The sequence below is a fragment of the Galeopterus variegatus genome, unplaced genomic scaffold, assembly GCF_000696425.1.
Source record: "Galeopterus variegatus unplaced genomic scaffold, G_variegatus-3.0.2 Scaffold194, whole genome shotgun sequence".
NCBI lineage: Eukaryota > Metazoa > Chordata > Mammalia > Dermoptera > Cynocephalidae > Galeopterus > Galeopterus variegatus.
In genome coordinates this window covers 223236-237376 of record NW_007726305.1, presented here as the reverse complement: position 1 = coordinate 237376, position 14141 = coordinate 223236, and the positions used below count along the sequence as shown (strand labels likewise).

The following is a 14141-nucleotide window of genomic DNA, read 5'->3' as shown; positions in this document are numbered from 1 at the left end:
CAGAGTTTAGATAAAATTTTTTCCACTTTAGGGAGAGAAAGCGAGGAGATAGAGATACAAAACAAAAACTATTTGAATACCCCCAACCCACATTTGTTTTCAAACATACAGGCCAGGTCCTGCCAGGCCTTCTTCCCCACTAAATCCAGAGGCCACCCCCACTCCCATGCCCCATCCCTGCTGGCTCTGGAGCACCATGGGGCGGAGGGGCGCAGTTCTCCAGCTTCGGCTTTGGCCCAGAGCTTCGGCCCAGACCTCCAGCGCAGGCAGGGGGAGTCATGGCCCTAGTGCCAGAGCACAACCTTCCTGCCCTGGTCCACGCTCACCACGTGGCTCCCAGAGTAGCACCAGGCCACGGCATTGACAGCAGCGCTGAGGAGAGGGAGGGGCAGGCTTCAGAGGGGCATCAGGAGCTGGGCCTGCATCCTGGCTCTGCCCTTCACTATTGGACCCAAGCAGTTTGAGGCCCCTCTCTGAGCCTGTTTCCTCATCTGTAAAATGGGTTCACAGGGCTATGGTGAGGATGGACCCAAATGTGTGTGGAAAGGTACCTTATGAACTGTGAAGGGTTCTGGTGGGGTAAAAGGCGGGGGACAAGAGCTAGGGACTCCAGGGTCCCAGGCATGTCAGAACCTGAAATTGGCTTAGCGGGACTGGGGTGGGACGGGCAGGTGGGCAGGTGATGGCCATGCTCACCAGTGGGGTCCCCGAAGTCTGCTCTCCAGTTTCCCGGTATCTACATTCCAGATGTAAAGGGTTCCATCCCAGGAACCTGCCAGTGCATAGCTTCTGTCTGGGCTGCAGTGGCCACCACAGAGCCAGAGAAAAGGGGATCAGAGATAAGGACACACACAGGTCAGATAAGGCACACTCAGGCACAGGCATATGCTCACACAGACACACCTGAACACAGCTTTGGTCCAGTCAGAACTGCATTTGAAGCCATCAGCCCTAAGGACAGACAGGATTGGGGTCACAATGGAGGTAGCCACCAGTCCCTACCCTCAGCCAAGAGGTTCAAGAGCTTCCTCTCTCTGTCAAGGGGTTGGGTACACCTCAGCAGGTCCTGGTTTAGAGGGGCCCTCCCTGGAGGCCCATCTGCACTGGCAAAGTCCACAGGGTCAACAGGCACGAGGCTGGTACCTGAATACCTGGCGGATATTGCTGACACGCAGGTCAATGATCTTGAGTGTGTCATCACGGGAACAGCTGAGCAGATGAAGCTGGTCATGGCTGAGGTTCAGGGAGGTAACCCGACCTTGCACAGGGATGACCTGGGTGCAGCGGGGTCCTCTGAGGAGCAGGGACAGAGACGGGGTGAGGAACAGCCCACCAAGGACACTCCTGACAGGAAGGGGCTGGGAGAGCAGCCCTCCCAGCTAACCAAGTCCAGAGGCAACCCAGGGCATTGGATCCCTGGGGCCAAGGCTGACAGTGACTAATCTCCATTCTCCCCACTGCAGCCAGCTTCATCGAGGAAATTAAGCAGGCTTTGATTTGAGGCAGGAGCCCTTGAAACCCCTGGATCACTAAAATAAGCACCAGAGGAAAAGCAATGAAATGTCTGTCTTTAAAAATGTGAGAGAAAGGGAAGGGTTTCAAACAGCAATAGCTGCAGACCCAGTAAGTAAAAGCTGGAGGCAGGCCCAGCACTGGCTCTAGCTTTGCTCTTATAAACTATTTAAGCCCAATGTTGGGCTCTTAGGTTTAAAAAACTAAATGTGTTTTCCTGTTGGTTAAAAAGTGGTAACTAAATGGAATACAGCTCCCTAGAGGACCTGAGCCCTCCAAGGGTCATGCCCTGCAGCGAGGCCACCGGCTGGCAGTGCTAGCCCCACAACCTCACTTCCCCAAGGCACCCACCATGAGCCCTCCTACAGCAAGAAAAAACTCAGGAGCCCTGTCCCCAAGCCTCCACCATCCCACCCACAGCCCACAATGTCACCTGCTATCCCAGAACCGGATCTTCTGGTCATTGTGGCCACTAATGATGATATGGTCTCCACACACCACGTCATTACAGTAGGAAAGGACATTGATGGTCCTGGAGCCTGGGGACCAAGGAACACAGGCCAAGGCCTCAGAGAGGTTGATGGGAGCCAGGCCACTGAACATGTGGCGAAGCTGAGGCCCAGAGAGGTAGTGTCCTCCCAAGACTAAAATCCAGGTCTCCTGCTTCCCAGCCCAGGGCCCTCTCTGCCTCTTCTTCAACCTGAAGTCTGAGGTTGCCAAGACATCAGGCAGAAAGCACCAATGGGGATAGAAAAGGGGGGCCTTGGGAGATTTTACCCCAAATGCCTGTGAATCTCAGAGCCACTCCCAGAGAGCAGGGTGAGGTCCCTTATGCCCTGGGCCTGGGGGTTCCTGGCTGGTGGGGAGGGAGGCAGGGACTGGGGCTCACAGTAGGCGCGGCTAAGGTCCCACTCCTTCACTGTGCGGTCTCGGCTCCCAGTCACCGCCTGGTGCCTCGTTAGCTTGAATTTGGCAGCTGTCACCTTGTCCTTGTGTCCAGACAGTGTCTCCTGCCCCCTCCATCCCAGGTATGGATCAAGGGCATGGCCAAGACCCCATAACAGCCCCCCACTCAGTCCCAAGGCATGACCCCTGACACCCGGGCTGTCTCCCCAGTCAGGGCTCACCTTGGACCGTTCCTCCCCCACCTTCCAGAGCTGGGCAGCCTGGTTGTAAGTAGCTGCCAAAACCTGGGAGCCCTGGAGAGATGGGAGTAGAAGGAAGGGGCCTGAGCCTGGGCTTGGCCAAAGGCCAGAAAGCTGGGGTAGGGGCTGCCTCAGAGCTTCCCATGGCCCAAGTCACCAAGGCAGGCAGAGGAACCTGAGAACCAAGGAAGATTTGTGTAGGAGTCTGAGGTCCCAGTTCTAGGATACCCATGATGTGCCCTAAGTCCCAGAGCCCCAACCCTCTCGGTGTGGAGATTGTGGGAATGGGGCATCCCATGCCACTAGGACAAAGTCCCCTCACCGAGGGATCGAAGTCCACACTGGTAATGCTGCCACCAGCTCCCGCGAGGGTCTGGTTGGCCTCCAGGCGACCTGGGAGGACCAGGGGAAGGGACAAGTGAAATAAGGTCACTAACCTCATGAAACAGAGGAACTGGGACTGAGAGTAGGAAAACCAGTCTCTCCCAAGTCAAAGGACAGAATCGCTGGATCTGTTCTGGGGTCTGGGCAGGAGGCTGCACCTCCCCTAACTGCCAGCAGGGGGCCTGAGGGGACAGCTGATCACTTCACAGAGCTGAAGAGAACCAGAGGGAAGGGACTGTCCCTAAGTCACATAAGAGAAGGCCAGGCCAGCTGGAGACTTGCCTCTTCCAGGAAGCCTCCAAGAGCTGGCTCTGACTCCCCAACACACCCCCTCTACAGAGCACAGAGCTTGGAACAAGGCAGGGAGTTGTTATTTGTCTCTTAACTGAGTTCTGAGAGCTGAGTCCTGAGAGCTCAAGTGATACTAGAAGAGGAGGTAGGCTGGTGGACCCAGGAACTTGCTCCTCAAAGGCCTGTCCCTGTAGCACCTCAGGACAGAGGACCCCCACCTCCACCCCAGTGGAACCTTCTGAGCTCATCCCCCCTGCAGTTTTGGATCCCAGGAGCTGGCAGGCTCCCCTCTTCCTCACAGCAGCAAGCCCAGAGCCATAGGAATGTTCCAGGTGGGGAAAGACAAAGATGTCCAAGACCATTGCCAACCAAGGAGCAAGCTGAGGATGGGGTCTGGAGAGAAAGCACTGGGATGGCCTGCAGGGAAGGGATCCTTACCTCCCACAACATTCCAGAGGTGGATAAGGCAGTCAGCACCCCCAGTGGCCAGGAGGCTGCTGTTGGGACCAAAACGAACAGCACTGACCTCGGACAAGTGGGCATCCTATGGGGAGAAAGGGAGGGTGGTGCCCTGGTCATCCCCATATATGCTTCCTATGCACACTCACAGGCTCTCTCTCGTGTGCTACACACACATATGCAGCCTGTTGCGCACTTGTTATCCCTGCCCCAGGTCTCCCTGTCCAAACTTTGAATTTCAAACCTGGCCCCACCAGGTCTCACCATTTCGGCCTAGACCTCTGCAGCAGCCTCCCTGCATCCTACCCCACACTACCCTGCCTGGACTCCTGGTCTCCAAACTTCCTTTGTCTCCCTCTCCAGTCCATGCCCCCATTATAAAATGCACAAGTGGCTCCCACCACAAGCTGTGGAAGTAAGCTCCTGCTCCTGTTGAAGGGCCCAGCTTTGCTTCCGTGGCTCCTCAGACTGCCCCTGGTGCCTGCACTCCCATATCAGGACCCCCACCTGTGGCCCAGCTCCTCCCTTACCAGCACATCCTGCACCTGGGTAGGAAGTCGGGCAGCCACACACACAGGGATGCTCTGGTATCGCTGCTCTGAGGCTCCCCCAATTGAGTGACCTCTCCTCTTCTTGAAACTGGGGCAGACAAGTCAGGAAAATATTCAGCAAGACCTTCCAACATGGGAGCTTCAAGCTCCTCTAAGGCAGCAGCAACAGGAAACAGACATAGCCAGCAGCAGAATGCGACCCCAAGGGACAGCAAGCACGTTCCCCAACCTAACCTCTGACCCTAGGAGTCAGTGGGGAGATGGGGGGCAGTAAGGGACGAGTGCACAGAAAGTGCATAGGAGCAGGGCAGGGTCGGTGGGTGCTGAGAAATCTCAGGGCTGGGGTTTCAGTCCTGCCTTGCCACTGCTGGGGCCTATGACTCTGAACAAGTCCCTGACATTTCTGAGCCTCAGTTGCTCAACTGAGTGGGAGCTCCTTTGGTCTTCTGTGAGGACCTTGGCAGAGCCTTGTAAGGACAGAAAGCTGGGCAGGGGTTGGTGATGAGGCCATGCACCCAGCTCCTGCTGCTGGGGCCCAACAAGGACTCACACGCAGAAAGCTGGGCACCATATGGAAGAACAGACCAAGGCACATACACAGACCAAGCCTGAGCTCAGGGAGCATGACACAGGGCTCCAGGGGGCCCAACTCCTTCACACAAGTGAGTGCACACACACTTACTCCAGAAGCTCCTTCACCACATCCACACAGCGGGTCAGTGTCAGAGAGGTGGCCGAGGCAGACCTGGGGCAGAACCGAGAAAGTGCTAAAAGACTGGCTGGTGGGTGTGCAAAGAGCAATCATTCATCCTACGGTTTGCTGGAGACCTGGAGGCTCATAACCTCTCAAGCCTGGGACAAAAACTTGATTCCTAAAAGACCAGAAGAGTCATGACCCAGACCAGTCCCAGGAATGTGGATGCAGGGAGGGATGTGGCAATGAAAGTCTCCTAAAACCTCCACCATGATAGTAAGAACTGCCTCACCCCCCACCAAGTACCCACCAACAAAAGTCCCTGGGAAGCTGAGGTGGGGCGGGGGGTGGGGGGGGAGGAGACAGGGGAAAAGGGCAGAAGGGTGGTGCTAGAATAGCACAAGGCTGGGGGCAGTGGGGAGGGGGAAGCCTACACTTGCCCAGCAACCTCAGAAATGCCCAGCAGAGTGTGTGTCCTGGGATGGCTTGGCCAAGAGGCTGCCAAGGACTTTGGGAATCAGTGTCTCATGTCCCTCCCCAAGTTTCCTTCACTGCCCCAAGGTCTGGACACCAGGGACCTGCAAGGAAAGGCTGAGAACAGCCTTCAAATTGGGGAACGGAGCCAGGAGGGGGCAGTTTAGTGGACTGAATTATGTCCCCCCAAAATTCATTGAAGCTTGAATTTATCCCCCAAGTTTTATGTATTAGAAACTTAGCCCCCACTGTGACTGTTAAGAGGGAAATCCTATTATGGTAATTGAAAGGTGATGCCTTGCAGAGGTGATTGGATTGTAGGACCCTGGGGTACTGAATGGATTAAAAATGGTGGTAAGGGGTGTGGTTCTGAGGACTATAAAAGAAGAAGAGAGTCTGTCTCTCTTTGCTCTCTCTGCTTCCACCGTCTTACAATGTGATGCCCCTGGGTCACTGTCGCCACCACCAGATGGACTTTGGACTTCCCAGCCTCAGAAACTGTAAGCCATAAATTTTATTTTCTTTATAAATCACCCAATTCCAAGTAGTTTGTTATAAGCAGCAGGTATTAGTCCATTTTGTGTTGCTATAACAGAATGGTGGTGGCGACAGTGACCCAGGGGTCTCACACTGCAAGATGGTGGAAGCAGAGAGAGCAGAGAGAAGGAGAAACACAAACCCTCCTCTTTTAAAGCCCTCAGAAACACGCCCCTGACCACCATTTTTAATCCATTCACGACTGCACGGTCCTACAATCCAATCACCTCTTTCTAATACATAAAACTTGGGGGACACAATTCAAGCTTCAGGGAGTTTTGGGGGGACATAATTCAATCCACTACATACAGGCAGCCTCAGTGACAAGCAAATGAAGACAAATGGGGGAGACCAAACGGAGGGGCACCCAAGCATTGAATCCCCAATCAGATCCTACCAGTGTAAGCACATCTACACATGCACATATGTTCATATGCACTCAGCTATGCTCACCCAAGCTCATACACACACGTGCCTTAGGTCCCTGCATGAGCACTGGCCTGCACACCTGTGCCTACACACACATGCCTGGGACAGCTGAGCCCTGGGCCTTGCCCACAGCTTCCCTCCTGGCAACACCCATTCACAAGCCTCACACCCCACCCCCAGAGCTCTGGTCCTGGGCAGGAGGGAAAGGGGTGAGGGCAGAAGTCAGACCAGTCCCGGGAAGTCTAAGCTGTACCCCCATCCACCTCCCCCAAAGCCCGCTCCCAACCCAAGAGCTGGCCCCAAGGTCCTAAAAGAAGACTCTGGCAGCCTGTGGGGTGGGGCCCAGCTCAGAGCTCTGGGACAGCCACCTGTGTCCTCACCTGAAGGGCCTCTTCCACTTCTCACAAGCCTCACTCTCCAGGGACTCCGGCTCAGCGGCCTTTGCCAGAGTCTCAGCCTCCTTCCTGATCCCATCGCCTAAGGTGTCTGGGCTCCTGGGAGAGGTAACGAAGCTCAGGGAGGCCAAGAGACCAGGCCATCGCCTCCCGACCCCAGCGCCGGACAGCGCTGGTGAAGATGTGAATTCCCAGGGATGAGGGGTCCGTGTGAGCGTACATGCAGCGGGCTCGCGCTCTGGCTCCTATGGGCACACATCTCTGTCCCTATCCTGTGGGTCCCGTCTACGTGGGGCCTCAGGACTGCGGCTGTGCACACGTGCAGTCAGGTGCACTGGTCGCCGCGTGCAGGCGGGGGCGAGGTGTAGAACGTGGGCAGCGGCGGGGCAGCAGGGCGGCTCAGAGACAGGGGTCAGACCCGGCCCAGCCCCACTCTTACTCGCTAATGCTCACGGTCCACCTGGCAGCCTTCTTCAGCTCCTGCGACACCCGCGCCTGCTGGGCCCTGGGGGGAGAACAGCATCCTAAGAGCAGGGCGTAGCGCCGCGCTCCGCTTTCAGGCGGGACAGCGCCCGGTTCCTTCCCGCTCCCTTTCAGACAAGAGCCAGGCCGAGTCCTCCCCAACGGGGCGGAGCCCAGGTTCCCTCACCGCTCCCGGCGCTCGTTGCGCAGGTTGCGCTCGGCAGCGGCGCGCGCCTTGCGCTGCACGAGCCGCTCCAGCAGGTCGCGCGCCTCCTCCTGGAGCCTGCGCAGTGCCGCCTCCTGGAGTCCGGCTTGCGCGCGCAGCGCCTCGTAAGCCGCCCGCTGCGCCGCGTTCTGCGCGCACCGCTCCTCCACCTGCCGGGCGTGCTGCGCCCGCGCTTCCTGCAGCCTCGCCACGTGGGTCTCCAGAGCCGCCAACCTGCAGGGCGGGGAGAGCGGGCGATCGGTCCCGAGCCTCCGACGTCGCCGCCCCCTGGGAAGAGGCCCAGAGCCCAGACAGACTTGCTCGTGGCCACGCGCCCAGTCAGGTGGCTAAGCCAGGTCTCCAACCAAGCCTTGGCCCTCTGAGCCTGCCGCTCGGTTCCTCTGACACCAAGCACAGGCCTGGGGGGCGTTTGGGAACGTGGGAGAAGCTCTCGGGCCTACGCCATCCCGAGCCCCCAGAGGTGGACGCGGTCCCTCTGGCAGCAGCCCGCACCTTACCTGCATTGCCTCTCCTCCAGCTCGGACTCCAGGGCGCCCAGGGCTGCGCTCTTCTCCACCACCTGGTAGGCGATCTGGGGGTGGCAGGGGGCCGGACAGGTGGGCACGGGCGCCTCTGTGCAGGCCTCGCACCAGGCCACCAGCCCCTCCGGGCCGAAGAGACTGGTGAGACAGAGCCTGCCCGTCCATACTGCAAAGAAAGCCTAGACTCTGATAGGTTTAGGATCTTGGCCAAGGATGCACTGCTCTTTCGTGGAACAATGGAAGGGCCTTAGGCTCTGGAGTCTAACACCTCGGTTTCAATCCTAGCCTAGCTGTGCACTTATTTCTCTGTGACCCTGTGGTGGACATTTAACCTCTCTGGCAAGAGGAATCTGCCCCCGTTTCCTCACCTGTGAAGTGGGAATAATAGTTACCTTCATGGGGTAACGCAGAACTATTATGACGAATAATATTTAAAATAATAGCAAACGTTTATATAGAGCACTTACATGTGCCATGCCTTGTTCTGAGCACTCTACCCACATTAGCTCTTTTAATCCCCATAATAACACCAAAAGCTGGGTACTGACATTCTCATTTTACAGACGAGGACACAGACAGGTTAAATGTCTTGCCCAAAGTCACACAGCTAAGTAGCAGATCTGATATTTGAAACCCAGGCCACTGAACTACATTATGCTCCAAGTAAAGCTCTGGTCTACAGGAGAGGGTCAAGGAATTTGAGTTCTGTTCCCTACCCCTCCAGCAGCTGACTTTCTGTGCCATCTCCAACCCCTGGCCTGTGCAAGCATAGATCTCAGAGAGCAACAAGAAGCCCTGAGCAGAGGCACACAAGGCTAAGACCAGGAATGGACTGTGGGAGCACAGGCCCAGACTGAATACTGGAGCTGCCACAACAGCCCGGGAGTAAGGTGAGGGTCATTTCATCAGTATCCCTGCCTCACTCAGCATCCCTTCAGCTGAGAGCCAATAGCTAGGGAAGCCACAGAGATGAAGCCCAGCTCCTACCCTTTGGTGCTGAGGGGGTCAGTGGAAGAGAAAGACCCCAAACAAGGTAGTTCCCACCAGTGTGGCAAGAGAAATATGAGGGCTGAAGGCTGAGTGCGGAAATAACTGAGGCTGGGGGCTTTGTTGCTAACCTGTTCCTGTGTTCTTTCTCATGTGGTCCTGGTGAGGATGGATTGAGAAACCCTTCATCCTGAGCTATACACCAGCTCATGTTGATTCTGCCTCCAAATCCATCAACTTCTCACTGTGTCTTGTACATATTTGGCCTGGGCCACGTTACCCTCACCTCTCCCTGTGCACCTGCAATGACATGACTCCCTGTATTTACTGGCCTATTATAGTCTCCTCCAGTGGACTGAAAGCTCCATGGGGGCAGGTCTTGTTGCTGCTGCATTCCCTGTTCCTTGGATATAGCAACTGTCAATAAGTATTTGTTGAAAGAATGAATGAAGATCCCAGAAAGTGGATTTGTGTGGGAGGAGGTTCAAATCCTGACTCCACCTCTCTAAGCCTCAGTTTGCTCCTCTGCAACCATAAAGTTGTGGAGGATTAACTGAGATAATGCTTAGCCCAGTGCTTGCAAGGAGTCAACTCTCAATATGGTGTTAGTCAAATTATTACAGGGGAGATGGTGACTGACTTTAGATGTGACGTCCAAAAAGCAGCTGAGCAAGAGAGTTCGGAGCTCAGAAGAAAAGGCTGGGCTAGAGACAGGTCTGGGAGTCGGCAGACAAAGAGAAAATCCCCAAGGTCATGGGAGTCGGTGAGCTCATCCAAGCTCCAGGAACACCCACATTTAAAGGGAGGGGGACAGGAGGAGGGGAAGGATCCAGAGAAGGAAGTTCAGAAACAATAGCCACAGAAATGAGAGAAAAACCAGGAGAGTGTGGTGAAACAGAAGCCGAGAGATACCACTGCAGGGGGGCAGGAGGGCAGTGTGTCAGGTGGGGCACCACACCCGGCCAATGGACTAACGAACCTTATGCATTTAATCTGCAAATGTATATTGAGCATCCACTGGTGCTTGGCCCTGGAGTTGGGTGGGCAAGGGGACAGTAGAGGACAGGTGAATGGGGGAGTGAGCAGAGCAGGCTAAACCATCTGGAAGGAGGAGCAGGACCACCAGGCCCCTGCACACCTCACTCACCTCCCTGCGCTCTCCCCTCACTCCCTCCCGCTTCTGTACAGCCCACTTCATCCTGGGCTGGGGCACTCTGAGCCCTGGCCAGCTTCAAATCAGGGACTGGTACCCACTGGGGCTCACCCAATGCTTGCAGCCCTGGACTTGGGGAATGCAGCAAACACTGAGTACCCTTCACTTGCTGGCTCCCTTGGACCACATCTCTGCACCCCATTCTCATACCCCAGCCCAGTTTACCTCACCACAGACCAGCCGGAGCCCATCCTCCTCCTCCTGCCACCTCATCCTCAGAGTGGCTGGTGATGGTACTTGGTCTGAGTCAGCCCCTGACTCCTCCTCCCTGCCAACCAATCAGAGAGTGGTGCTCACTGTTCTCTATTCACCCCACTGCCCAAAAGCACCCAGGGGATGCCACATGAAAGCCTGAAACCAGAGCCATTAACTTTCTCCCTGGGAGGTAGAAGCCAGCAGGCCAATAAAGGAAAGAGCATGTCCCCAGAAATGAGCTGTTCCCCCAGGCCTTGGGTTCTCTGGCCAAGGACCCTCCTTAAGAAGCACCTCCCAACTCTGAGCCCCACCTCATCCCTGGTTCTCAGCTTCACTTCCTCTTTGGCATAGGTAGCAAGACCCTTTCTGTAGGCATTAGGTAAGGAATAGGGAGATGGAAAAAGACTGAGAAGGGGAAAGACAGGAGTGCAGGGGTGGGAGGGGAAGGAGTTGGGATAAATGCAGAGAGACTAACTGAGAAGGGTGGGGGAGAAAGTAGATTCTAAGCAGCTGGCTTGGGGGAAGGCTCAAGGGTCCACCTTCCCCACCCCCATCCCTCGACAGCAGCCAGGGGTCCATGAGGTGCCAGGGGGAGAATGAACCCAGCACAGGTGGTGGGGGCAGGGCCCAGGCAGAGGCAGCCCATTGTGACCAGGGACACACGTATACTCACCAGAGGCCCTGATGGGTGGTGAAAGTGACATCCTTTGGTTCTGACTGCAACTTCTCTGAGAACTTGGCCAGCAGCTCAGCCTTCTGTAGGAGATGGTTATCTGGGGGTGTAAGAGGGTGAGCATGGGGCACAGTCAGGCACTTTACAGCACACCACTGGCATACAAGTTACCTCTGTCTGGGAGGGGTGCAGGAGCCCAGGGATGCTGGGAATGGAGAAACTACTGGCAAGCTGGGCTCTGCCCCTTGCCTGAGCAGTGTTTGTGCAGCTCTACAATACTTCAGCCCTGACACAGCCTCCTCAGATGTCCCCAGGTCCACCCAGGAGAAGAGGACCTGCTCTCCCAGTGACAAGGATGACCACTGCTGGGGACAGGGATGGCTGGGTACTGTCCAGTGAGGGTCCTGAGGGAAGGAAGGGGCCTGGGTTGATTTGTCCCTGTCCCAGGGCTGGGTGTGGCCCCAGAAAATGATGAAACAAACTGAGCTCCACCTGTCTATAGCCTTAGGCAAGTCACTTCCTCTCCAAGGGCTCAAACTTTCTGAACTGAAAGAATCCTAGCTTCCCCCGGGGTTGGTGTAAGGTCCCCCCAGACCAGAAGAGAAAGTCCTTGAGCAATTATCCAGCAGACCTTCTTGAGTTTGGTGGTTTGACCCTGGAACACACCCCCTCCACTCGCATCCCTCATCACTTCCTCTTTTCTCACCAGTTCCAAGGTAGGGTGGGGGTGGTAAACCCAGCCCTAGCTCCTCAGCCTTCTTCCCTCACTCAGTGCCCTGCCTGTCACCTTGACTGAAGTCCCTGGGTCTGCCCTAGTTCTCGCACAAAACCCCCCCCTCAGCCCCCAAGGCCCTGCACTGCCACCCAGCAAATCTAAAGAAAGCCCCATTACGCCCAATTTACAGGTAAGAAACCTGAGGCTTACGGATATGACCTACCCAAGACCAGAGAGAACTAGACCTTCAGTCTGATTTCGGCCCTCAGGGTCTCTCCAGTCCCTCAGACTTGCAGCTCCCAGTGGGTGGGTGAGGATGACTCCTCCCTCAAACTGGATGGTCCCACTGTCCTTCAGAGCAGTGGAGAAGTGAGGCTGCCTGGGGTAGGGGGCTGGCCTCACAACCCTGAAGGGAGAGGACCAGCAGCCCGGAAGGTTGCAGAGAAATTTCACAAGAGTACATTCAGTTGTGTGGGCTCGGCCAAGATAAGCCCCAGTGAGGGGACAGCGAGATTATGGTCAGTCTTTCAACCCAGACATATAATCTCAGGTGACCAGAGGCACTACGCACAGGTGCACTCCTGTGCATACCGTCTTGAACTGGCGCACCCGCTCCCGACCAGATGCTCGGAAACAATTGAGAGCGTCTGACTTCCCCGGGCTCAGCCAGCTTCCTCCCGCAGCCTGGGGTCGCACAGAGACGCTCCGTAAGCCTGTGCCAGGATAACCTATCGGTGGCAGAGCTTGAGGCTCAGAGCTTCCTTTAGAGATTTAAAGTTTCGCTCCTTCCCTGGATTGGCCAGTAAGTGGCTGCTCCGGACAGTCCAGCGTCCCTTCACTGGGCTACGGGGACCAAATAGACCGGCCAGGCCCTACCCTGGGGACCGCCGCGGGGAGAAGGCACAAGAGAACCTGCAAAACCAACACCCGGAGACGAATTCGTGTCTAGGAAGCCCAGCTCGTGGGAGGCAGAGCCGGACCCTGAGAGGCGAGGAGGGCAGGAGTACCAGGAGGCCGTTCTAGGCACAGTCTGAATTGGAAGTGGCGAGAATCCTGGCCAGTCGGAGGTGGGGCGTTCAAGACGAAGGGACGAGGCGCTGGTGCACTTGGGCACAGCCCGAGGAACCTGATGAACCCACTCCCCGCCCCCGGAGCCCCGTCCCCTCAATGGCCATCTCTTAAGCACACCCCGCAGCCCCCAGGCGCACTCACAGGCCGGAACCAGCTCCAGGAAGAGGGCCTTTTGCGTGCGGTCCCGCTGCCGCAGCTGCCGCACAATGTGGCGCTTCCAGCGGGCGGCGGGGGCGCTGGGGGCGCAGGGCCCTGCCATGGCCGTCCTCTCCCACCTTCGCGACGCGCACCTCCCGCCGGAGAAGGCGCGGCCGCGGCGGGGGCGGGGGCCTCGCGGGGCTCCGTGACGTCAGGGGGCGGGCCGCGCCGGGGGAATCCCCGGATTGTACTAAGCGCGTTCCTGCGGGGAGAGCTGCGCGCAGACGTCGGAGGAAGCTGCCTCGAGGTCTGTACCGTCGGGGCCCCACCAAAAATTTTTACCTGCGTGGGGGCTTCTATTGTTGTCAGGGGAAACCAGTGAGGTTCGAGGTCGGAGTCTCCGGGGCGGCTTCCCCCACGCCTGTTGGCGCGCTCCGGAGGCGGGGCCTCCAAGGCTGGTGTTCCTTAACCCCACCGCGCCCGGACTCTCAAAAAGTGGCAGACGCTCATCGACCCCCGCTCTGGATCAGGTCGCGCTCTAAGCTAGCTAGGGACATGGAGACCCCTTCACACCCGGACTCTGAGTCGACGGACTCAAGGCACACACAGTATGACAGCGAGATAAGAAAGCACAAAGGAGGAGGAGATTGAAGGGAGAGGCCCCGCCTTCCGGAGATGGTGGCATGTTGAGTTGGGTTTGTGAGGGATGAAATAAGAAATGGCTAGAGGGAGAGGGAAAAGGACAAGTGCAGAGGGTTCGGTGACATAAATATTTCCAGCGGGTTCGAGGCTGGAAGGACTGGAAGCAGGATCGCCTGTGTGCAGAGCAAGGTTTTGGGACCCAGTTGGTCGCTTAAAATTTAGGTCCCTGAGAGTAAAGGGATGGCAGCTGATTTCATCTGGAAAACCCCTGGCGCAGAGGAGAGAAGGGGCTTGCTTGCCTGAGATTGCAAGGGAGTAGGCGGCTGAGCTGGCCAGCTGCCCAATATCCTGACTCAGGGCTCAACGGCTCACTCCATTTGGGCGGCCTCTGGAGGAGTAGCAACTTCTCTTGTGGGTACACTTGACA

General features: G+C 56.8%; 1 protein-coding gene across 1 annotated transcript; it reads right to left on the bottom strand.

The window, feature by feature from the left end:
• On the bottom strand, nt 1-13193 carry ATG16L2 (autophagy related 16-like 2 (S. cerevisiae)). The gene is given in 18 exon segments (XM_008565053.1): nt 1-372; nt 697-798; nt 904-951; nt 1144-1293; nt 1946-2051; nt 2402-2522; nt 2640-2711; nt 2980-3050; nt 3771-3876; nt 4322-4430; nt 5025-5087; nt 6857-6970; nt 7311-7376; nt 7521-7772; nt 8057-8130; nt 10446-10541; nt 11145-11248; nt 13076-13193. Coding segments are annotated over 18 exon segments (1860 nt in total). The 3' UTR covers nt 1-284.
• Between the last annotated feature and the right edge of the window lie 948 nt (nt 13194-14141).